The sequence below is a fragment of the Terrapene carolina genome, unplaced genomic scaffold (assembly GCF_002925995.2).
Source record: "Terrapene carolina triunguis isolate 2854851 unplaced genomic scaffold, T_m_triunguis-2.0 Scaffold247, whole genome shotgun sequence".
In the NCBI taxonomy this organism is placed as follows: Eukaryota; Metazoa; Chordata; order Testudines; family Emydidae; genus Terrapene; species Terrapene triunguis.
In genome coordinates, this window is record NW_020664598.1 from 16150765 (window position 1) to 16168993 (window position 18229).

Consider the following 18229-nt stretch of genomic DNA (forward strand, 5'->3'; position numbering starts at 1 on the left):
GCAGAGGAGTCCTGGCTTTTTAAAATCATTCCTGTGGGTCGCTTTATAACTGGAATGTCCCACAGAAAAATGCATCCCAATTCTTTGAAAGGACGGATGGTCTTTTGGTTAAGGAACTGACCTATGGCTTAGGAGATCTGGATTTAGTTCTCAGTTGTGACTCAGAATTCCTGTGATACCTTGGAAGAGTTACTTAGTCTCTCAAAATGTGGTTGTACAGTGCTCAGCAGACTGGGGCCTTGATCTCAGTTGGAGCCTGTAGGTGCTACTGTGATATAAATTAGTAATGATATTACACCTCTTTGACCCCTGTTGCAGCAGGACCTTTTTACATTATCTCCATTCTCTGAATCTGTCCCTATCTTTTCTGGTCTCCCACCCAGCTTCACAATCCATTCATTTCCTCCCTGTTCTTTCTAGCTCAGCAGCTTGCAGCCCAGCACCTTAGTGGGTTACTAAATACATCCCTGAATTCGTAGCCCTGGCTGCTTTCGCACTTCAAAACTGTGTAAGGCATGAAGGGAATGCTGCTCCTTGAACTTCCTGAGATGTTAGGAATGCCATTGTCCAATGACACAGGAAGGCAAGGCACTGATCTCTGGCCTTCACACACAAAGTTTTTCCATTCACTTTTTAAAATAAAATTTCAGTGACTTTCATTTTGGTAGAAGCAGTACAAAAGTCCTGTATTTATCAGCAGAACAGCTGATGCACAGACCCTCAAAGTACAGTATAAGCAGTCCCACAATGCCCCGCCAATGTGTCTCAGTGCTGGAGGGGCCTCCTCTCAGCTTCAGTTCAACCTTAATATTAGTAGTTCTGTAAAATATTCTTTTCTTTCCAAATCTTTTCTCGTTTTACTTTATAGTAATCCTTTGCCCTAATATGCACCTCTCATCTCAGGATCCAAACATATTTTACAAACAAGAATTAGTTGAGTCTCTAGAAACACCCTTATGAGATAACTAAAGGATTGCTTCAGCAACAGGACATAACACTGCAAGAGTTTAAGACGGGATGAAGGGAATAAGCATATTGTGTAAACATTAAATGAGGAATTTAGGTGAGCAGAATTACCCAGACTAGTGTGTACTCAGGTTTGGCCAGGTCACCAGGACTAGCACCCCTAAGTGAACAAGTGCCATGAGATTTTTACTGGCCACAGGTGATCAAAACCTCATCCAAAAGAGAGCGCTGCCAGCAGCCGTGTGCTCCCTAACAGTACACGGCAGCATTGATTCAGTACAGCCTCAGAACGAAAAGCACCACCTACTGATTCACAACATCCGCTGTCCTCGTGGTGCTCCCTGAAGGACTCTCATCCACATTCTGACCTGGCCTGACCCTGCTTAGGGCCAAATGGTCAGAGCCCTTATTTGGTCATGTACAGGGGAGTATGTCTTCCCTCCACCGTGTTACTCCCCTGCTCAAATTGTGGTAAGGAATGGGAGGAGATATGACCATACATGCGCACACAGTGGAGAGTAAAGGAAGGGATGAAATAACTTACTCCTCCCTAGAGCAAAGGAAGGTCAGTGGAGGAGTCATGCCTCTGAATTGTAATTTCTTCTCGGTTCTGCTCCTTAGACACTGCAGCCATGTGCCAGCCCTGGCCAATCGCAATTGGAAGGCTGCACTCTAGCCCTTTGTAAGATCTGACAATATTACGCATCCAAGCACTATGGCTGTTGCTGTCATCAAAAATTCATACATGAGGATGCTTTTTGTGCAGTGGTTTTAAACTAGTGTGCTGTGGCATAGTGCAATTCCATATCAGCTAGTGTGTCTTTGCCAATAATGGAAATTCCGTACTTATCATTCATGATATTTTTAGCTCTTATATGCTAGTGAAACTATTTTTGATATGCACAAGCAAGGCTGTTACTTACACACACACACACACACACACACACCCTCTGTAGATATAACCATAAACTGGCAAAAGGGATGATTTGTTTCAAGTGTGTTGTGTCTGAGGAAAATTAAAATTGCAAAGCAACACCGATGGACACCATGTGAATAAGCTTGATTTCCAAGTGCATTAATTCTACTCAGTATCATTTCACAAGGGAACGAATGAACTCAAAATTATGCATACTAACAACAAAGCGTGACCCAAAAGAAAACTGCAGTTATAGTGTATCCTTGTTTAAACTGTATGAAAACCACCAGAGGCAAAAAAGCATGAGAATTGCATTGGCAGCAGATAAAACACCACATCTGTTTTACAATGCATAAACAATAGGGAACTTTTAAAGTGGTAGCTCATCAGCTTTATGGCATTAATAAAATTTTAAACCATCGTAATTTGCCACCTGGTTGTGTAAAACTTTTTTGATGAATTTATTGTGAGTGACTCATTTAAAGGGAAATTTTGCTACTTTGTGATGAACTGTGATATCAGACTGCATTTTATATTCTTTTCCAACAAAGAACCTGAAATGTGGTGCAGTATGCAGACCCCTTCCCAGCAGAACTGCCTGAGGTCTAAATAGTGAGGCTTAGATTTATGATGCCATTATTCTGAAATTCAGATCACATTCCGTTATAGAAATAAATGTATCTTAAAGTTATTGGCCTCATTGCTCTCTCCATAAATTGGTAGTTCATTCGGGGCTCAGCTTCAAGTGGGAGGTTTTGGTTTTTAAATCACTTTTATAGTTCATGTTAAGATTATGTCTCACAAACCGCAGATCTTCTGACTGAAAGCTGGGGCGGACAGTTGTTCCCTGTTGATCTGTGAGGCAAAAGAAATCATGCAGCACAGATTCAGTGGCACTCTGCACTGGAATGGGGGCGGGAGGGAAAGGTGACTTTAAGCTGCCTTTGCACCTCCTATATTCTGGGACTCTTCAGGAGCCCTCTGGGCTCGCCTAACTTGGACTCCAACTGCCAGTAGCCTTCTATGGGCCATGGAAAGGAGAGAATAGCCAGAGTGTAGTATGCTCTGGCCATGTTCCCTACCTCTCCACTCCCTCGGTAAATTACCTTTGTCTGGGGATAGCAAGGGAGGCCAGCGTAAAGTTGCCCTGTCAGCTGTATGCCTCTGAGCAAAGCCCCTTACACAGAGGGCATTCCCTGGGGTGGAGACACCTACTTGCTGTCTTTAAGACCCTTTTATATAAAGGGGCCTTGAAGCAAACAGGGAATCAGGGCTAGGATCCTATATTGGGACACTAAACCAGGTGAGTGTAAATATCCCCCCACCTCTCTTTCACCTGTGGAAGCAAAGGGGAACTAAATATTTATAGCTGATGAGGAGATAGGCCCACAAACTCACCAGGCGGTGGAGGAGATGAGGTGAGCAAGGAAGAGGTGCTTGGCCACTGACCAGTCCATCGGTTCTTCATTGCGTCACTGTGGGGACTCTAGGGGAGAGAAGGGAGCCTTTCCCAATGGATCTAGCAAAAGTCTCCTCTCATGCTTACCTTTTGCATGCAGCAGCAGCAGCAAAAGTGGCTCATCTCCTCACTCCAAGAGGTGAGGCAAGACTGCTGCTGTCGCTTCCAGGTAAAGCCCACTTCCTGTTCCCTCATGCCACATTCCTATCACTGCTGCTGTAAAGAAGCTCTGGGCCTTTTTCCCTCCTGGGCTGAGTTGTCCTTACACTCACAGGAGCTGTGGGCTTCCCTTCAACACTCACTAAGTTTGGGAAGTTGTTTCTGCAGCAGAATTAATCTCTGGTTCTCGTTTGCTCACCAAGTGAGGTGAAGGGCAGTCGCAAAAAGGGAGGGAAATATACACTTGTTCACTGTCCCGGAACAATAGCTGGGACACGGACTCTGATAATGTCTAGGCCACCAAAATAAACCCAAAAAAGAACAGAGTATGACTCCATCACTGCCTGTGGTCTCTGCTTTCAGCCATTAGGAAATAGAGATAGAGGCTGGGGAAAGAGGAAATACAGTATGAAAATTAACTCTAAAAGTGAATTTGAAGAACAAACTCCCAATTGGAATTCAGCTCCAAAGGAACTACTAATTCCTGGCAACCTTTATGGAAAAGTCCTAATATTGTTTACATCTAGACATATATTATTTACATCTAGACACCAACTAAGTTGGTACCCGTTTGTACTAGTGTTGTACACATAGAAATGAGAATATAGTAGGAGTGAAGCCAATAGGGTTCAAGTAATCTATAGAATCCTCTATTAAATTCTATAGGTTTTTTAAATCAGCCTAATAAATTCTGTTGCTGGAATATAGTTCTCTATTAAGTGCTATATGGTAGTATTTTTAAAAAATCTATAGAAAGGCTACTTGAATTTAGCCTCATAACTAAGATTTTAAATTGCAGTGAGCTGAAGAAGTATGAACTTGTTTTATGGCAATTTGTGGAATTGGGGAATAAGTATTTAGACTGCAAAGTATGGAGAAGGGAGTCATCTTCCATTATACAACACCTACGTTTTATAACTAATGTACAAAGGTTGCAGAACTTCTTATCATGTGTAACTATGTTTGGAGGATTGAATTGGTTTGGATAACTGCCCCAAAGCATGGATGCTTATCCAGACCGGGGGTTTGCCATACTGTGGCAGAAATCTTAAAATAATCTTTCCAGTGATATTTTGACACATCCATTTACAGTCCTGAGCTGAACTAGAAATCTCAGTGGCACATGGAAATTAAATAATGGAAAAAGTCTATCCAACTTGTTCGAACTTTAAAAAGTGTTGGTCCAGCTTCTGGGTGAAGGTTTAATACCGGTCTTATTGTATACAAATAGATTCACCTATCCTTCTACAGTATGTTATATTGTCTGGGAGTACTTCCAGGGTTTTAAGATGACCACCTTAATTAGTGGAGTCTTTTGTTACTTGATGACTTTTTGATTACTCAACATCTGGTGACACCCAGCAGAAGAGTCAAGTCATGGCCCCACAACTTCAGTATCTTTTCTACTATTTAGCCAGTGGGTGGCAGGAAGACAAGGAAGTGACCAATATAAATCTCTTCTTACCAATGTATTCCTTTCTGGACAGAAATATGAGTTCTGCTGGCCCAGAAGGAAGGAAAAAGATGAGAGAATGTGATGGATTGATTGATTCTCTTGTGTATTACATCCAAGGAACCACTGCAGACTACCAGCCTGATGACAAGGTACCTCTTCAAAATGAGAGGATTCTGCACCAGGACTAATTGAGAGGGGGAAACAACCAAACCATTCAATTCATAGAGATATGGTAGAACCTCAAAGATATGAACACCAGAGTTCCGGACTTACTGGTCAACCGGACACTCTGTGGAATCGGAAGTAATCAGGCAGCAGCGGAGAAGCACATACACACACAAAAAGCAAATACTTTACTGCCTCGGGGCTTTAGCCCTGGGGCTCAAGGATTCAGCTAGGGGGAGAGAGGTTAGGGCTGCAGCTCCAGGGTGGTGAGGAGGTCAGGGTTCTGGGCGGATGTGACATTCCCCTCTGGTGTTATCTGGACCGGTGATCTGTTAGGTCACTCCAATCCTTAACTCTGGGAACCAGCCTTACCCAGCTCTGCTGTCAGAACCCCCACTCCTGGGCCTCTGGCATGTAAGCTGCTCCTTGGATTGTGCAACTGAATGACACTAGCCAATAGCTCCAGTCCCAGACACGACCCTAGGCACCTCCGTGTTGCAGTGTCCAGTTATGCCCGCTGGAAGCTTTATATGAGTTTGACAATTTAACAAAGAAATTGATATGCATTAGGCTTGTTATCCCAAGGTGAGTCTCGGACACGCTTGAAACCAAACACTCTGCTTCAGGTAGAACAAACACATTTATTAACTACAAAGATAGATTTTAAGTGATTATAAGTCGAAGCATAACAAGTCAGATTTGGTCAAATGAAATAAAAGCAAAACGCATTCTAAGCTGATCTTAACACTTTCAATGCCCTTACAAACTTAGATGCTTCTCACCACAGACTGGCTGGTTGCTCTTCAGCCAGGCTCTCCCCTTTGATCAGTGCTTCAGTCGCTTGGTGTGGTGTCTGTAGATGGAGGTGGAAGAGAGAGGAAGAGCATGGCAAACATCTCTCCCTTTTATCATGTCCTTTCTTCCCCCTTGGCTTTGTGCCCCCCACCCACCTTCAGAGTCAAGTGAGCATTACCTCATCGTACTCCCAAACTGACCAAAGGAAGGGGGGTGACTCACTTGAGAGTCCAACAGATCCGTTGTTGCTGCCTAGGCCAGTGTCCTTTGTTCCTGGGAGGCTGGGCTGGGTTTGTCCCATATATGCCCTGATGAGGTGTGAATTGCCCCTCTGCTCTTGGAGAGTTTTTTCTTGGGCTTGTTTTAAGCCATGAGGACACATTTTCAGCCTCATAACTATTTACATGAAATTACAACCTTTACAACCTATAATAACAATTACTATAACATCACTATGGGCAGGTCTATCCTACAGCCGGGATCGACGCTCTGAGATCGATCCACCGGTGATCGATTTAGCGGGTCTGGTGAAGACCTGCCAAATCGACAGCAGATCGCTCTCCAGTCAACCCCTGTACTCTACCCCCGACGAGAAGAGTACCCCTTGGTGTAGACCCCACGGTAACTCGGCCTAAAGTACGTTGACTTACCGCGGTAGTGTAGACATAGCCTATGACAACAATGCTCAGTGCATCATGAGCCTTCCGAAGACACCCAACATGACAAACTTTGCAGTGGAAACCACACAATCATTTTATAAGGATGAACATGGGGGTGCTGGGTGTTCCCCTGAGGTACAGAATGTCACAGCTCAGGGCTTTAGATCTTGGGGGAGTGCTGGGGCTCGGAGCTTCAGCCCCCTGGCTCCTTTCCCGGCTTCAGCCCTGCAGGGGGTGCTAGGGCTCGGGGTGCCCCCCCACAACTGAAACCAGGAGTGGAGCCATGGGGAGCCCCGAGCCCTAGCGCCCCCACCCGGAGCAGAAGCTGGGAATGGAGCCACGGGGCTAACGCCCCTAGCCACAGCACTCCCCCCAGAACTAAAGCCCCTGAGCCCTGGTGCTCCCACGGGTCCGAAGCCCTGACCCTCCTCACCCTGCCTGGAGCCCTGACCCACCCTGCAGCTGCAGCCCCAACCTCAGTGGCTGAAGTCCGTAACGTCTTGTTCAGAATTATGGACATTTCAGAGTTACGGACAGCCTCCATTCCCGAGGTGTCCATAACTCTGAGGTTCTTACTGTATGCAGAAATGATTGTGAAGGAACTATCGCATTTTCACTTAGCAGAGATGAAATGTCAGATAAGACACTTTTCATAGGGGGATTTATCATTGTGTCCTATGAGGATAACACACATAGGTAGAGAGTAAAATTTTCAAAAATGCCTAAGTGAATATAATAAGATGCCCCATATTTTAAAAAGTGATTTAAAGCTAGATTTGTTAATGTATTTAGAAGCCTAAATATGTAGATGGGTATTTAGTGGGGTTTTCAAAAGCACCTGTGGTTTCTGGTGGCCTAATCACTATTATCTAGTTCTTCTTTAGGCTACCAGAAACCCAAAGGTTGGCCATGTAAGATCCTGAATCAAACATTCCTCCCATGTCTGATTGTCTGTTCGACACGTGCAGAGAGCTATAATGACATTTACTTCTTCATTATTTTAGGCCACAGAGAACTGCGTGTGCATTCTTCACAACCTCTCCTACCAACTAGAGTCAGAGCTGCCTAGCAGCTATGCCCAGAACATCTATACACAAAGAAAAAATACTCCTACCAATGATAAAAGCTTGGGATGCTTTGGAACACGCATCAGGAAAGCAAAAGTGGTAATGTGTGAATTTATTATACTTTGAATTGTTAGGCAGTTCTAGTGTGGCTGGTGGCGAATGGTGATCTAACAAGAGCTGCAATAGACCTGGGGTCCTTCAGGGTTAATAACTTGTCTGGCAGGGTGAGCCAACCAAACTCACTTCAAATGAATGACACTTCACTAGAAGCTTGTAGGTTTGTGACCCACTGCTGTTAGTATTACAATGTCTGATGTCACAATATTTTTAAATACTTATCTTTTATAAACCATTGTTTGAGTTCACAACATACTGTAGTTTGTTATGTCTGGGGGTCTGAAGAGCCAAGCAATGAACTTGATTCTGATCTTATACTAGTTTTACATTGATTTAATTCTGTTGACTTCAGTTGGTGGGGTTACTCCTGATTGACATTAGTAAAAATAAAAGCAAAATCAGGTTACAATTACAGAATGCCTGCTTTAGATTGTGATGCGTTGGGTCATATAAGTTCTCCAGTTCTAAAGGTTTGATCTCTTTACATGTTTAGAAGCAACAAGATACTCTGCTACCCGAGGAAAAGAGCAGTCCCAAAGGTGTAGAATCACTCTGGCATTCCACACTTATTAGGATATATCTCTCCTTAATAGCAAAAAGTACAAGAAACTACACTCAAGAAGCATCTTTGGGAGCTCTCCAGAACCTCACAGCAGGCAGTGGACCAGTAAGTCATCCTGTTTCTTGTTTCTTTTTTCTTTAATTTAGAAATGTGGAGATGTTTACAGCTTTGAGCTCAGACCCCCCTTGTGAAGTTGCAAGTTCACAGAATGATCAGTAAGAAAGAATCTAAGAATATGGACGTGGGGGAGCAGGCTCAGAACTGTGGATACTTTCTGCTTGGTACATTAAGGGGCTGTTCCTTCCCTGTATGTGTCTCCTTCTATAAAACAAGCTAATTCATTGGGACAGAGATGAAGGCGTGGGTGTATATAATAACGATGTAAAACATTTTTTCTTCTAATATTATAATTATTTCTCTATGAATTTCCTCAAAGAGCAGAGAACTCCCTCTGGCACACCCACAGCCAAGGTATTTTGGCCAAACAATCCCAGGATCAGGTGGTACAAAAGGGATTTAAAGCTGCTATTGCATCACCCATCTCTTCTGTCCAAGCTTCCACATAGTTCAGAATCTGGGCTAATATCTCAAACGTTCCTGAAAATGATCTATAGGGAACCTCGTAACTGCATTGCCTGCGCTTTTCAAAAAATGAGATAACTTAATGTGATGGTTGTTTATACAGCAGTAGAGTCATAACAATTGCTCATTAAAGCTGTGTGCCTTATGACAGATGCCATTTTCAGCAGCTCATACTGTTGTCCAGAAGGCAAATGGCCTTCAGAGTATTCGATTCATGCTGCATGTAAGCGATCCAAGTATAAGGAGGACAGCCGTCTCATTGGTGAGGAACTTATCTCGTAATGCCTCTCTGCAGAATGAAATAGGTGAGCAAAGGACTAATGTTTTCTTTCAGATTTTATCTCTGTCTCTTCTCTATTTTCAGTTTTCCTTCTTTTTAAAATTAAAAAAAAAAAGAAAAGATTGGATTAGTGGATTTAACAGATTTAGGGCCAAATGCTTGCAGTCTTTTTTCAGGTAAAGGTCCCATTGACTAAAATATAGGTTTTGCCCAAGTGAGGACCATAGGCTTAGATTCTCTCTGTGTAACAGTATTATGTATTTCTCATCATATCTTTTCAGAAAAGATTAAATGAAAGAACTTAAATCAGTCCAATTTTGGAGAGGGAAGATAGTTTTGCGTTTAAAGTAATTCACACTCTCACAAGTTTATCATGACGTAATTAATCCCTATATTTGGCCCTTTAACTGTAGCCACTAGCTGTCAAGGTGACTGTATGCTGGCAGATCTTCTCATTGCGGCCTCTTCCCTCTGGCACTAGTGTAAGGCCATGTCTACACTAGCACTTTCGTTGGCAACACTTTTGTCGCTCAGGAGTGTGAAAAAACACACCCCTGAGTGACGTACGTTTGCCGGCAAAAGTGGTAGTGTGCACAGCGCTATGTCGGCGGGAGACATAGCTACTGCCGCTCGTTGAGCTGGTTTTATTATGTCGATGGGAGAGCTCTCATAACGCGGTTATACGAGCAACACCGTAGAATTACACTGTGTAAAATCTATGCAAGTGTGTGTAGAATCAGGCCGTTGTTCACGCTACTTGTGTGTTCTACCCCTTCCCCCCCCATCCTGTGTCTCTTGTCTATTTAGGCTAGGTCCACACTACCCGCCTGATTCAGTGGGTAGAGATCGATCTTCTGGGATCGATTTATCGCGTCTCATCTGGACACGATAAATCAATCCCAGAAGCGCTCCCCCGTCGACTGCGGAACTCCTGCTCGCCGAGAGGAGGAAGCGCTATCGACGGGGGAGCTTGCCTGCGCTGCGTGGACCCGCAGTAAGTAAACTTAATTCGATCTAGGAAACGTCGACTTCAGCTATGCTATTCTCATAGCTGAAGTTGTGTTTCCTAGATTGATCCCCCGCCCCAGTGTGGACCAAGCCTTAGATCGGAAGCTTTTCAGGCAGGGACCATCTACTACTCTGTGTTTGCTCAGTGCCTAGCACAGTGGGGCCCCATTCTCAGTCACTGAGAATAACTGAGGCACTACCATCATAAACATGATTAGAAACACGAACACAGGAGGCTCCTTACCCACTTTACCAGTGCAGCCCAGTGCAGCATTTAACCCAATAACTGCAGTATTTTGTTGTAGGGATTCATGCTGCATATTTCTGTGCATCTCTTGAGAAGTGCTGAGTATCCAGAACTCTCACTGATTTGGTCTCAAGCATCATTTTTCTGAAAGGGTTCTTAAGCACATGCGTAACTTTAAGCACATTTAATGTTCAGCCCATGCGTAGGTGCTTTCCTGAATGAGGATTGGTTTATGCACAATCTTAAATTCTTTCTTAAATCAGGGCCTTGAACTGGAGTTCAGAAAGCTCAGTAGCTCCTGTGATCAGGCCCCTAATGTATATACCTCACAGTTCAGAATTCCTACGCTAATATTTATGCTATATTCATCACACCTTGCACAGTTAGTGCAAAAATATTTTATAACAGGTACATGAATTAATTGAAAGTTCGTGAAGTGTCCCCAGCTTGGATGGGTTGGAGTAAAATATAATATATGTTAATCTGCCTCAGACTGGGGGGGCTGCAAAATATACTGTAGGGAGGAAATATCAGCCTAACAATATTTATAGCTAGACATCATTATACCCACAATTGGCTATAAAATACAGTCATGAACTTTCTTATGAAGGGACAGCCCACCTGTTAGCAGACACCCAGTAACATGGGTGGAGTAAACCTGGTATTAGTGTGTTGTATATACAAAGCAGACTATAGGGTACATTTGTAATTGAATTCTTTGTTTCCCTTTCAACCTCTAGCCAGAAACGTCTTATCAGATTTGGTCTCCCTACTTCCTGACTCTGTCCAAGGGTCAGAGGTTACCAACGAGACCACAGCTTCTATCTGCTACACCTTGTACAACTTGACCCAGAACAGCTCCCAGAATGCCCGGCTTCTCCTAAACACAGGTGGCCTGCCAAAGATAATGGACATCAGCAGGAGTGACAAGTAAGCCATTTTAAAGTTCCCCCAAGATAAAAGAGCAGCAGCATCCATTGGAAAGAATATAACTTAAAGGAATAGACAGCCTAAATAATAATTGTAGTGTGATTCAAATCAAACACATTGGGTAAAACAATGAAGCCCTTTTTAATAACTGCTCTATCCTGTCTTTTTAAATGGCTCCTCGAAAAGTGATAGGTAAGGCTGCGAGTCTTTCACGGAGGTCACAGAAGTCATGGATTCCGTGACTTTCTGGGACCTCCGTGACTTCTGCAGCGGCCAGTGGGGCTGACCCCAGGGCTGCCTGAGCAGCTGAGGCGGCCCCGGGGCCAGCCACAACAGCTGCAGCTCAGGCGGCCCTGGGGCCAGCCACACCAGCCGCTGCTCCGGCTGCACCAGGCAACTGGTCCCGGGAGCAATGGTCCGGGACCTGCATTGGTGCCTCAGGCCACCCCACCACCAGCAGCAGCTGTTGTGCCCCAGGCCGCCCCTCCACCCCCATTCCAGAGCAGCAGTGGTGAGGCCCTGGGCCACACCCTCCCCCCAGGAAGCAACAGCAGAGCCTCGGACCCCCCCCACACACACACACACACCCAGCAGCAGCTGCGGGGTCCCAGGCTGTCCCGCTGGCAGTGACAGGGCCCCGGGCCAACCCCCCCAGCAACCGCGGTGGTATACCAGAACAGCAGCAGTGTCCACTGGAGCGCCCCCCCTCCTCCGAGCACCTGCAGCACCCTGGAGCCCCCTAGAGCACCAAAGGTTTAGTCATGGGTATTTATAATACAAGTCATGGACAGGTCAAGGGCCATGGCTTTTTGTTTATTACCCGTCCATGACTTTTACTGAAATTACTCTTGACTAAATCATAGCCTTAGTAATATGCTATGGCTATGTCTACACTGCACACCACTGGTGGCGTCATGTAGGGCATGTGTAGATACACACAGCAGTGAAAAGCAGGCTGTGTCCACCTGCAGTGTGTACATGTGCAGTGTGTACATGGCAGTGAAAGGCTCTGGCAGGGGAAACGCAGTGGGGAAAGGCTCTGGCAGCAGGGAGGCAGTGGGACACTATGCTGGTAAAAATAGTAGCGTAGCCAGGGGAGGCACTGCTAGAGCATATAGAGAGCTATGTAAGTAAGGTACATACCCACAGGGTTCAGGCATATCTTTACTCTACTTGCCTAAGCAGTGTCTCACTATCTACACTGCTTTTTATACCTGTACTAGGGGGGCGTGCAACGTATGTTCTCTATCAGCCACTGTAAGGAGCGAGCTGTGTAGACATACCCTATATTATAGGAAATTCATCTGTTGGAGTATTAGGTCTTTTATATAAATAATTCTCTTTGTGCCAGCCCTTCTCTCATAAGGTGAAATTCACCTCAGTGCAGGGGGCCTAAATCGGACCGTCCATAAACTAAAGCCCCACTTTAACCCTCAATATTGGGTTTAACTAGGACAGAGGGCCTTCAATGGGCCCACTGTGCTGCAGTGTCTTTCACCCTTAATGAATAGCCCTTAGAGGTGGAGAGTTCAGACTATTCTGCTGGGAATATCATCACTAATAACTAAAGCATGGAAGTGTGTTCCCTACACTACTGTAGGTGGTAGAGATGTCATGAGCTGTGTTGGGGGACCTGAGAGAATGAACTCAACTCTTGTCAGGGAAAGGAAGGAGGAACTGATCACGTTTTTAAGTCTGAACACACATTGTGTTCACAAATTGGTATTTTAAATGTTTTATATTTCTTTTTACAAATTGCAGTAATATGCTCAGCAAAGCTAGCAAAGCTGCCTCAATCCTCCTGTACTCCTTGTGGTCACATACTGATCTCCACAGTGCCTACAAAAAGGTAAGATCTGGGTTAGTGCAGACATTGAATCTGCCTTCAGATTAAACTGCTTTGGGGGGTTCTTTGTGCAATTCATGGAATGCAATGTCCTGTATACAGAACCAGGGCCGGCTCCAGGCACCAGCAGAGCAAGCTAGTGCTTGGGGCAGCCCATGGAAGGGGGCGGCACGTCCGGGCCTTCGGTGGCAATTCAGTGGCGGGTCCCCCAGTCCCTCTCGGAGGGAAGGACTGGCCGCTGAATTGCCGCCGAAGAATGAAGCGGCTTCCCGCCCCCCCCGCCCTTCGCCGCTTGGGGCGGCAAAAAAGCTGGAGCCGGCCCTGTACAGAACACGTGTAGAACATCTGGTAGTTCTGCATTGGTGGTAACAAATCCATGCTGTGGATCACACTGGGGAGAATTGTATTCTTAATTTGGTGTCTGTATGCTGGATCCAGCTAAGTAACGAGTGCCTCAACCCCCCGCTTGGGTACTCAAATAGTCTCTGTTTTGGGCTTCCTATGTGCTGCTAGAGTTGATGTAGATGCTGTTGCTTGTTGTTGCAGTAGTACTGATGGTGGGCTATATATCAGCAGGTGTGAATGCAGCACCTGCTGAACTAATTTGATAGGGAGGGAATAAGCCATCAACAAAAACAAAGGCAGGGCAGGGCACCGCCATCAAGGCAGTTTTGTTCTGGGCTTTTTTGTTAGTTTATTTAAAGCCCAGGTCTTAGGCTATGTCTATGCTAGGGCCTTGTCTACACCAAAGAGTTTTGTCAACAAAAGTTACACCGACATACAACCACCACTTGAATTAAACCACTGTTGCATGTCCACACTATGCTCCTTGTGTCAGCAGAGCGCATCCACACTAGCAGCTCTTACATCGACACAGAGAGTAGTGCACTGTGGGTAGCTATCCCACTATGCAGCTGGCCGCAGGGTGCTTTGGGAAGGGTTTGCAATGTCTCAAAGGGCAGGTACAGCATCATATGATGCAGGTTTCTCAAGCCTATCCTTCCATGGGCATTCTACTAGATTACCAGCCGCTTCACCCACACACACATCAGCCCCCGCTGCAGCAGCAGCCTGCTTGCCGCTGTGTTCCTGGTGCAGGAGAGAGCAGGATTCCACGTTAATTATTTTCTGGTTGCTGCTGGAGCGGAGCGGCATGCTCAGTTGTCAGAACTTCCCGGAGCTTTGAAAGGGGAGGGGTGTATGCCTGTGTAGCTGGAATGCAGGGCAGCTGAGTTCAAAACAATGAGCAAGAGCGGTCACGGTGGGAATTGTGGGATACTGGGGGAGGCCAATTATGTTGATATAATAAATGGCAGCATCTACAGTGATGCGTTGTCGCTTTAACTTTGCCGCAAAAAACTCTATGCCTCTCGTTGAGGTGGTTTTATTTTGTCGGCAAAACAGGAGAGTTTTGCCGACAAATATAGCATTGTAGTGTGTACACCTCCACTGTTTTGTCGCCAAAAGCTGCCTTTTGCCAACAAAACTATGTAGTGTAGACAAGGCCTAGAGAGCTTACAGAAGCACAGCTGTACCGCTGCAGCTGCGACGCTCTAAGGTCACCCACATAGCCGCTCTGTGTTGAAGGAAGATTTCCCGTCAGCATAATTAAACCACCCGGAATTAAGCTTCCGTCGGTGTAACTCATGTCAGTCAGGGGTGTGGTTTTTTCATGCCCCTAAGTGACATAAGTTTTACCGACAGAAGTGCTGGTGTAGACAGCCTTACTCCTATTCAAACAAGGGAATGGCAGGGGAAGGAGTGTTGGCCAAATTAAACAAACAGAAAATGGTCAAAACAGAATTGGCCAGCAAACCAGCTCTCGTCTTTCCACTTGGAGCCTACGCAGTTGCTTTTTTCAGCCCACAAGGGGGATCACTTAAATCTGGTTGATGAGTTAGGTGCCTCTTCCCTGAATTTCTTAAAACTTTCCTCATTCTTTTTTTCCTGCTGTTTAGAACTTTCACCTTCTAAAATTCTTGGTAAATTAAAAGAGCCCAGCTTTCCAAGCTTTATTGTCTTTTTATTATCTAGTTCCATTCTTGAGAAAAGAGAGATCTTGTGTAAGATCACTCATAAAATAGGTTTATGAATTAGTCAGAAGTACAGTGTAGTTCACTGGAGTCGGTCCAAGTAATCTGGTCAAAAATAGCCTTCTTCTCTTGTATGCATACAGAGTTCAATGTCCAGGTTCTGTAACCAAAGGAAAGCCTCTGTATCAAGGAGGGCTAAGCATTGTAAACCACCCTCCAGATGCTCAGTTGGGCACTCCTCCACCACATGAGTTATTGTCTGCAATGCTGCCCCACAATCACAGAGCGGAGAGGAAACCAGGTCAAGCCAATGCGTACTTGTGGAAACTCTGGATGAGCTAGAGAATAGTCTGTTGAGCTTGGTCCAGGGTCTATGATCAAGTGGACAAGGAGGCAGATGCAGCAAAGGACTCCTGAATATACTTAGAATATTAGACTTTCTTTCCCACTGATGCTTCCAAAATCTATAAGACTGTAACTTTCAGCTCCCTGGAAATGCTGATCATCCATTTGTATAAAGGACCAGTACATTCATAAGTGCATAAGTTACTATAGCAAAGTGGTGCTGAAAGATCAGCTGTGATGTCACAACGCAGTCCACAGGAGTTTGTCCTCCACCGATGCGAGCAGATCTTTGAGTTGGCGCTGCATGTTGTTTCCTGTCTGAAATTAGAGCATCGGTCAACCGTAGATATAATAAGTTGGTTTAATTTGTCATAGCTCTCCAGGCAGACTTAAAAGTAATGGCATCTCATCTGTCTACTGCACATTGTGCCTCCCATCACAGTAGCAAAAAGCAAAGCTAAAGTAGACCAAATGCAAAATTGGAGCTCAAGTTTTCATAATAAAAAAATAGCATTACACCACAGCATACAGAATGTTCTTTCACCAGTACTGCATACACAGCTATATATACGCAAACCAGAAATCTAGGTTGTAAAGTAAGATGCTGTAACTGAATCACCTTTAGCATTAGTCTCCATTGTGTACAACCACAAATTCATTAGTGTCATAGAGTTAAGATAAAAGCTGATGGCCTGAATTTTCAAAAGTCACGAGGGGCACTTTTTTGTGCCCAAATTGAGATCCTTTAAAGGGGCCTGGTTTTCAGCAGCTGCTGAGCACTGTCCTTTTGAAAATCAAACCGTTTTAAGGTGTCTTAGATTGGGCAATGAAAAATTAAGGCACCCAAAATCACTGCTCGCTTTTGAAAAATTAGGCTGACAAAGCAGCACGAGGAATTACTTGAACAAATAAGATCAAATAAAATCTTAGATCATCCTTTTACAGTAACATTTCATATACTTTGTCTCTGGCTGGCAGTTGGCTTTCGTCCTATGCATTCCCTTTGTTTTCAGAACTGTCATTAACTATAATTAGATCTTTTTGTTTCATTCCAAAGGCTCAATTTAAGAAGACAGCTTTCGTCAATACCTGGACAACGAGAGCATACAACTCACTCAAAGACTAAGGCAGGCTACAAATATATAGAGACTGTGTGTGGATTTGTATATTGTAATTATCTCCTCAATATCAGCCTGGCCACCATGAACTGTCAAGTATCTGAAAAAACAGAGACTGATTTTGTATGATAGCTGATGCTGTCTTCTGCCTTTACCCTATATCACACTGTTCTCAATGTACTTCAAAATATCAGTCGCCAAAGATGGTATTGTTAAGGATTCCTGTGCCAGTTTTTTTAAGCTTGCTATACTAGTCAGTGTTTCAAACAATAGGTGTTTATACAGAGAGGTTTGAAACTCTGACCTGCAACACATTCTTTATAGGCTACTTTTTAAACATGGAATTTATCTCCACACTGTGTGAAATGGAACAGAATATACAAAAAGTTGTTTTATCATGTGTATTTTTAAAAGCACCCAGAAAGTTAGGAGGGTTTTTTTTTTTTTTTTTTTTTTTTTTAATAGAAGGGGGTGTTTGTCTTTGTTTTATTTTAGTTTTTGTTTTTGTTTTTTCTATTACTTGTATTCATGTGCTCAATGGCTCGCCAGTCTCTTTTGCTTTGAGATCTCAGCAGCAACAGCAAAATGGACAAGCAGTAATGCAGCTTCGGCCCACTTTCCTCCCCACCTCCCTTTCATTGCTGCCAGGATATTTGGCTATGTCTCAGGAGTTTTTAAAAGTGCCGTCAAGTTACTCTTGGGGGAATTCTGTGCCACTGCACAATGCAGAGTTTTGCAGAAATTAATGTTGTGTGCGCAGAATTTCCTTTTTTCCCCACAAAAAAGGGCTGCAAAGATGTTGGCTGCCACTAGGGGCCCCTGGACCAGTCAGAACCCAGCTCGCAAATAGAAAATGAGGCGGGGGAGGGGGAAGGAACTGGAGGTTTCCCGGCAGCTGCAGTTCCCAGCATGCCCTGAAGGAAGGAGGTGGCAGGGTGCACGAAAGTCCGTGCAAGCCCGGGACCGAGCATCAGGCTGTTTCTCCCTCTGGATCCCTGGGCTCTAGGAGGGTAGGGGGGTGAGTGTCTGGGCCTTGGAGGGCCCCATGGCTGGTCTCTGGGGGGAAGGGGGCATGAATGTCTGGCCCCCTAACTGGGCTTTGGGAGGGGAGAAACAGGAACTGGGTTGTCATGGGGGTTTCTCTACTCTTGGGGGAATTTTGTGTGGGTATTGTTACAGACATACTTGCTGACAGATATTTTGAAATAAATTACCAAAAATAATTGAAACTGGCATGATTATATAGAGTTATTTTGAGAAATAAAATTTGCTGAATTTTAAAATATTTTGCGCCAAATTTTTAATTTTTTGGTGCAGAATTCCCCCAGGTGTAATCAGCGTCAGGTACCTTGGGCTAAACTAGAATGTGTCATTCATTGCTAATTGGGTTAGAGAACTGATGTTGATTCATGGACAAGTTTGAGAAACATTAAATTTAAAAACAATTCTGTTGATAGCTATAAATCAGGGGTGGGCAAACTTTTTGGCCCTAAGGCCACATCGGGTACAGAAATTGTAT

General features: G+C 44.5%; 1 protein-coding gene across 1 annotated transcript in view; it reads left to right on the forward strand.

The window, feature by feature from the left end:
• PKP2 (plakophilin 2) overlaps positions 1-16944 on the forward strand; it is a 67266-nt gene extending 50322 nt beyond the window's left edge. The window contains exons 7-13 of the mRNA XM_026657577.2: positions 4988-5105; positions 7580-7741; positions 8253-8426; positions 9055-9208; positions 11179-11368; positions 13130-13217; positions 16650-16944. Coding sequence (XP_026513362.1) covers positions 4988-5105; positions 7580-7741; positions 8253-8426; positions 9055-9208; positions 11179-11368; positions 13130-13217; positions 16650-16718 — 955 coding nt within the window. The 3' untranslated portion in view covers positions 16719-16944. The remainder of the gene's footprint in view (positions 1-4987; positions 5106-7579; positions 7742-8252; positions 8427-9054; positions 9209-11178; positions 11369-13129; positions 13218-16649) is intronic.
• The last annotated feature ends 1285 nt before the right edge of the window (positions 16945-18229 follow it).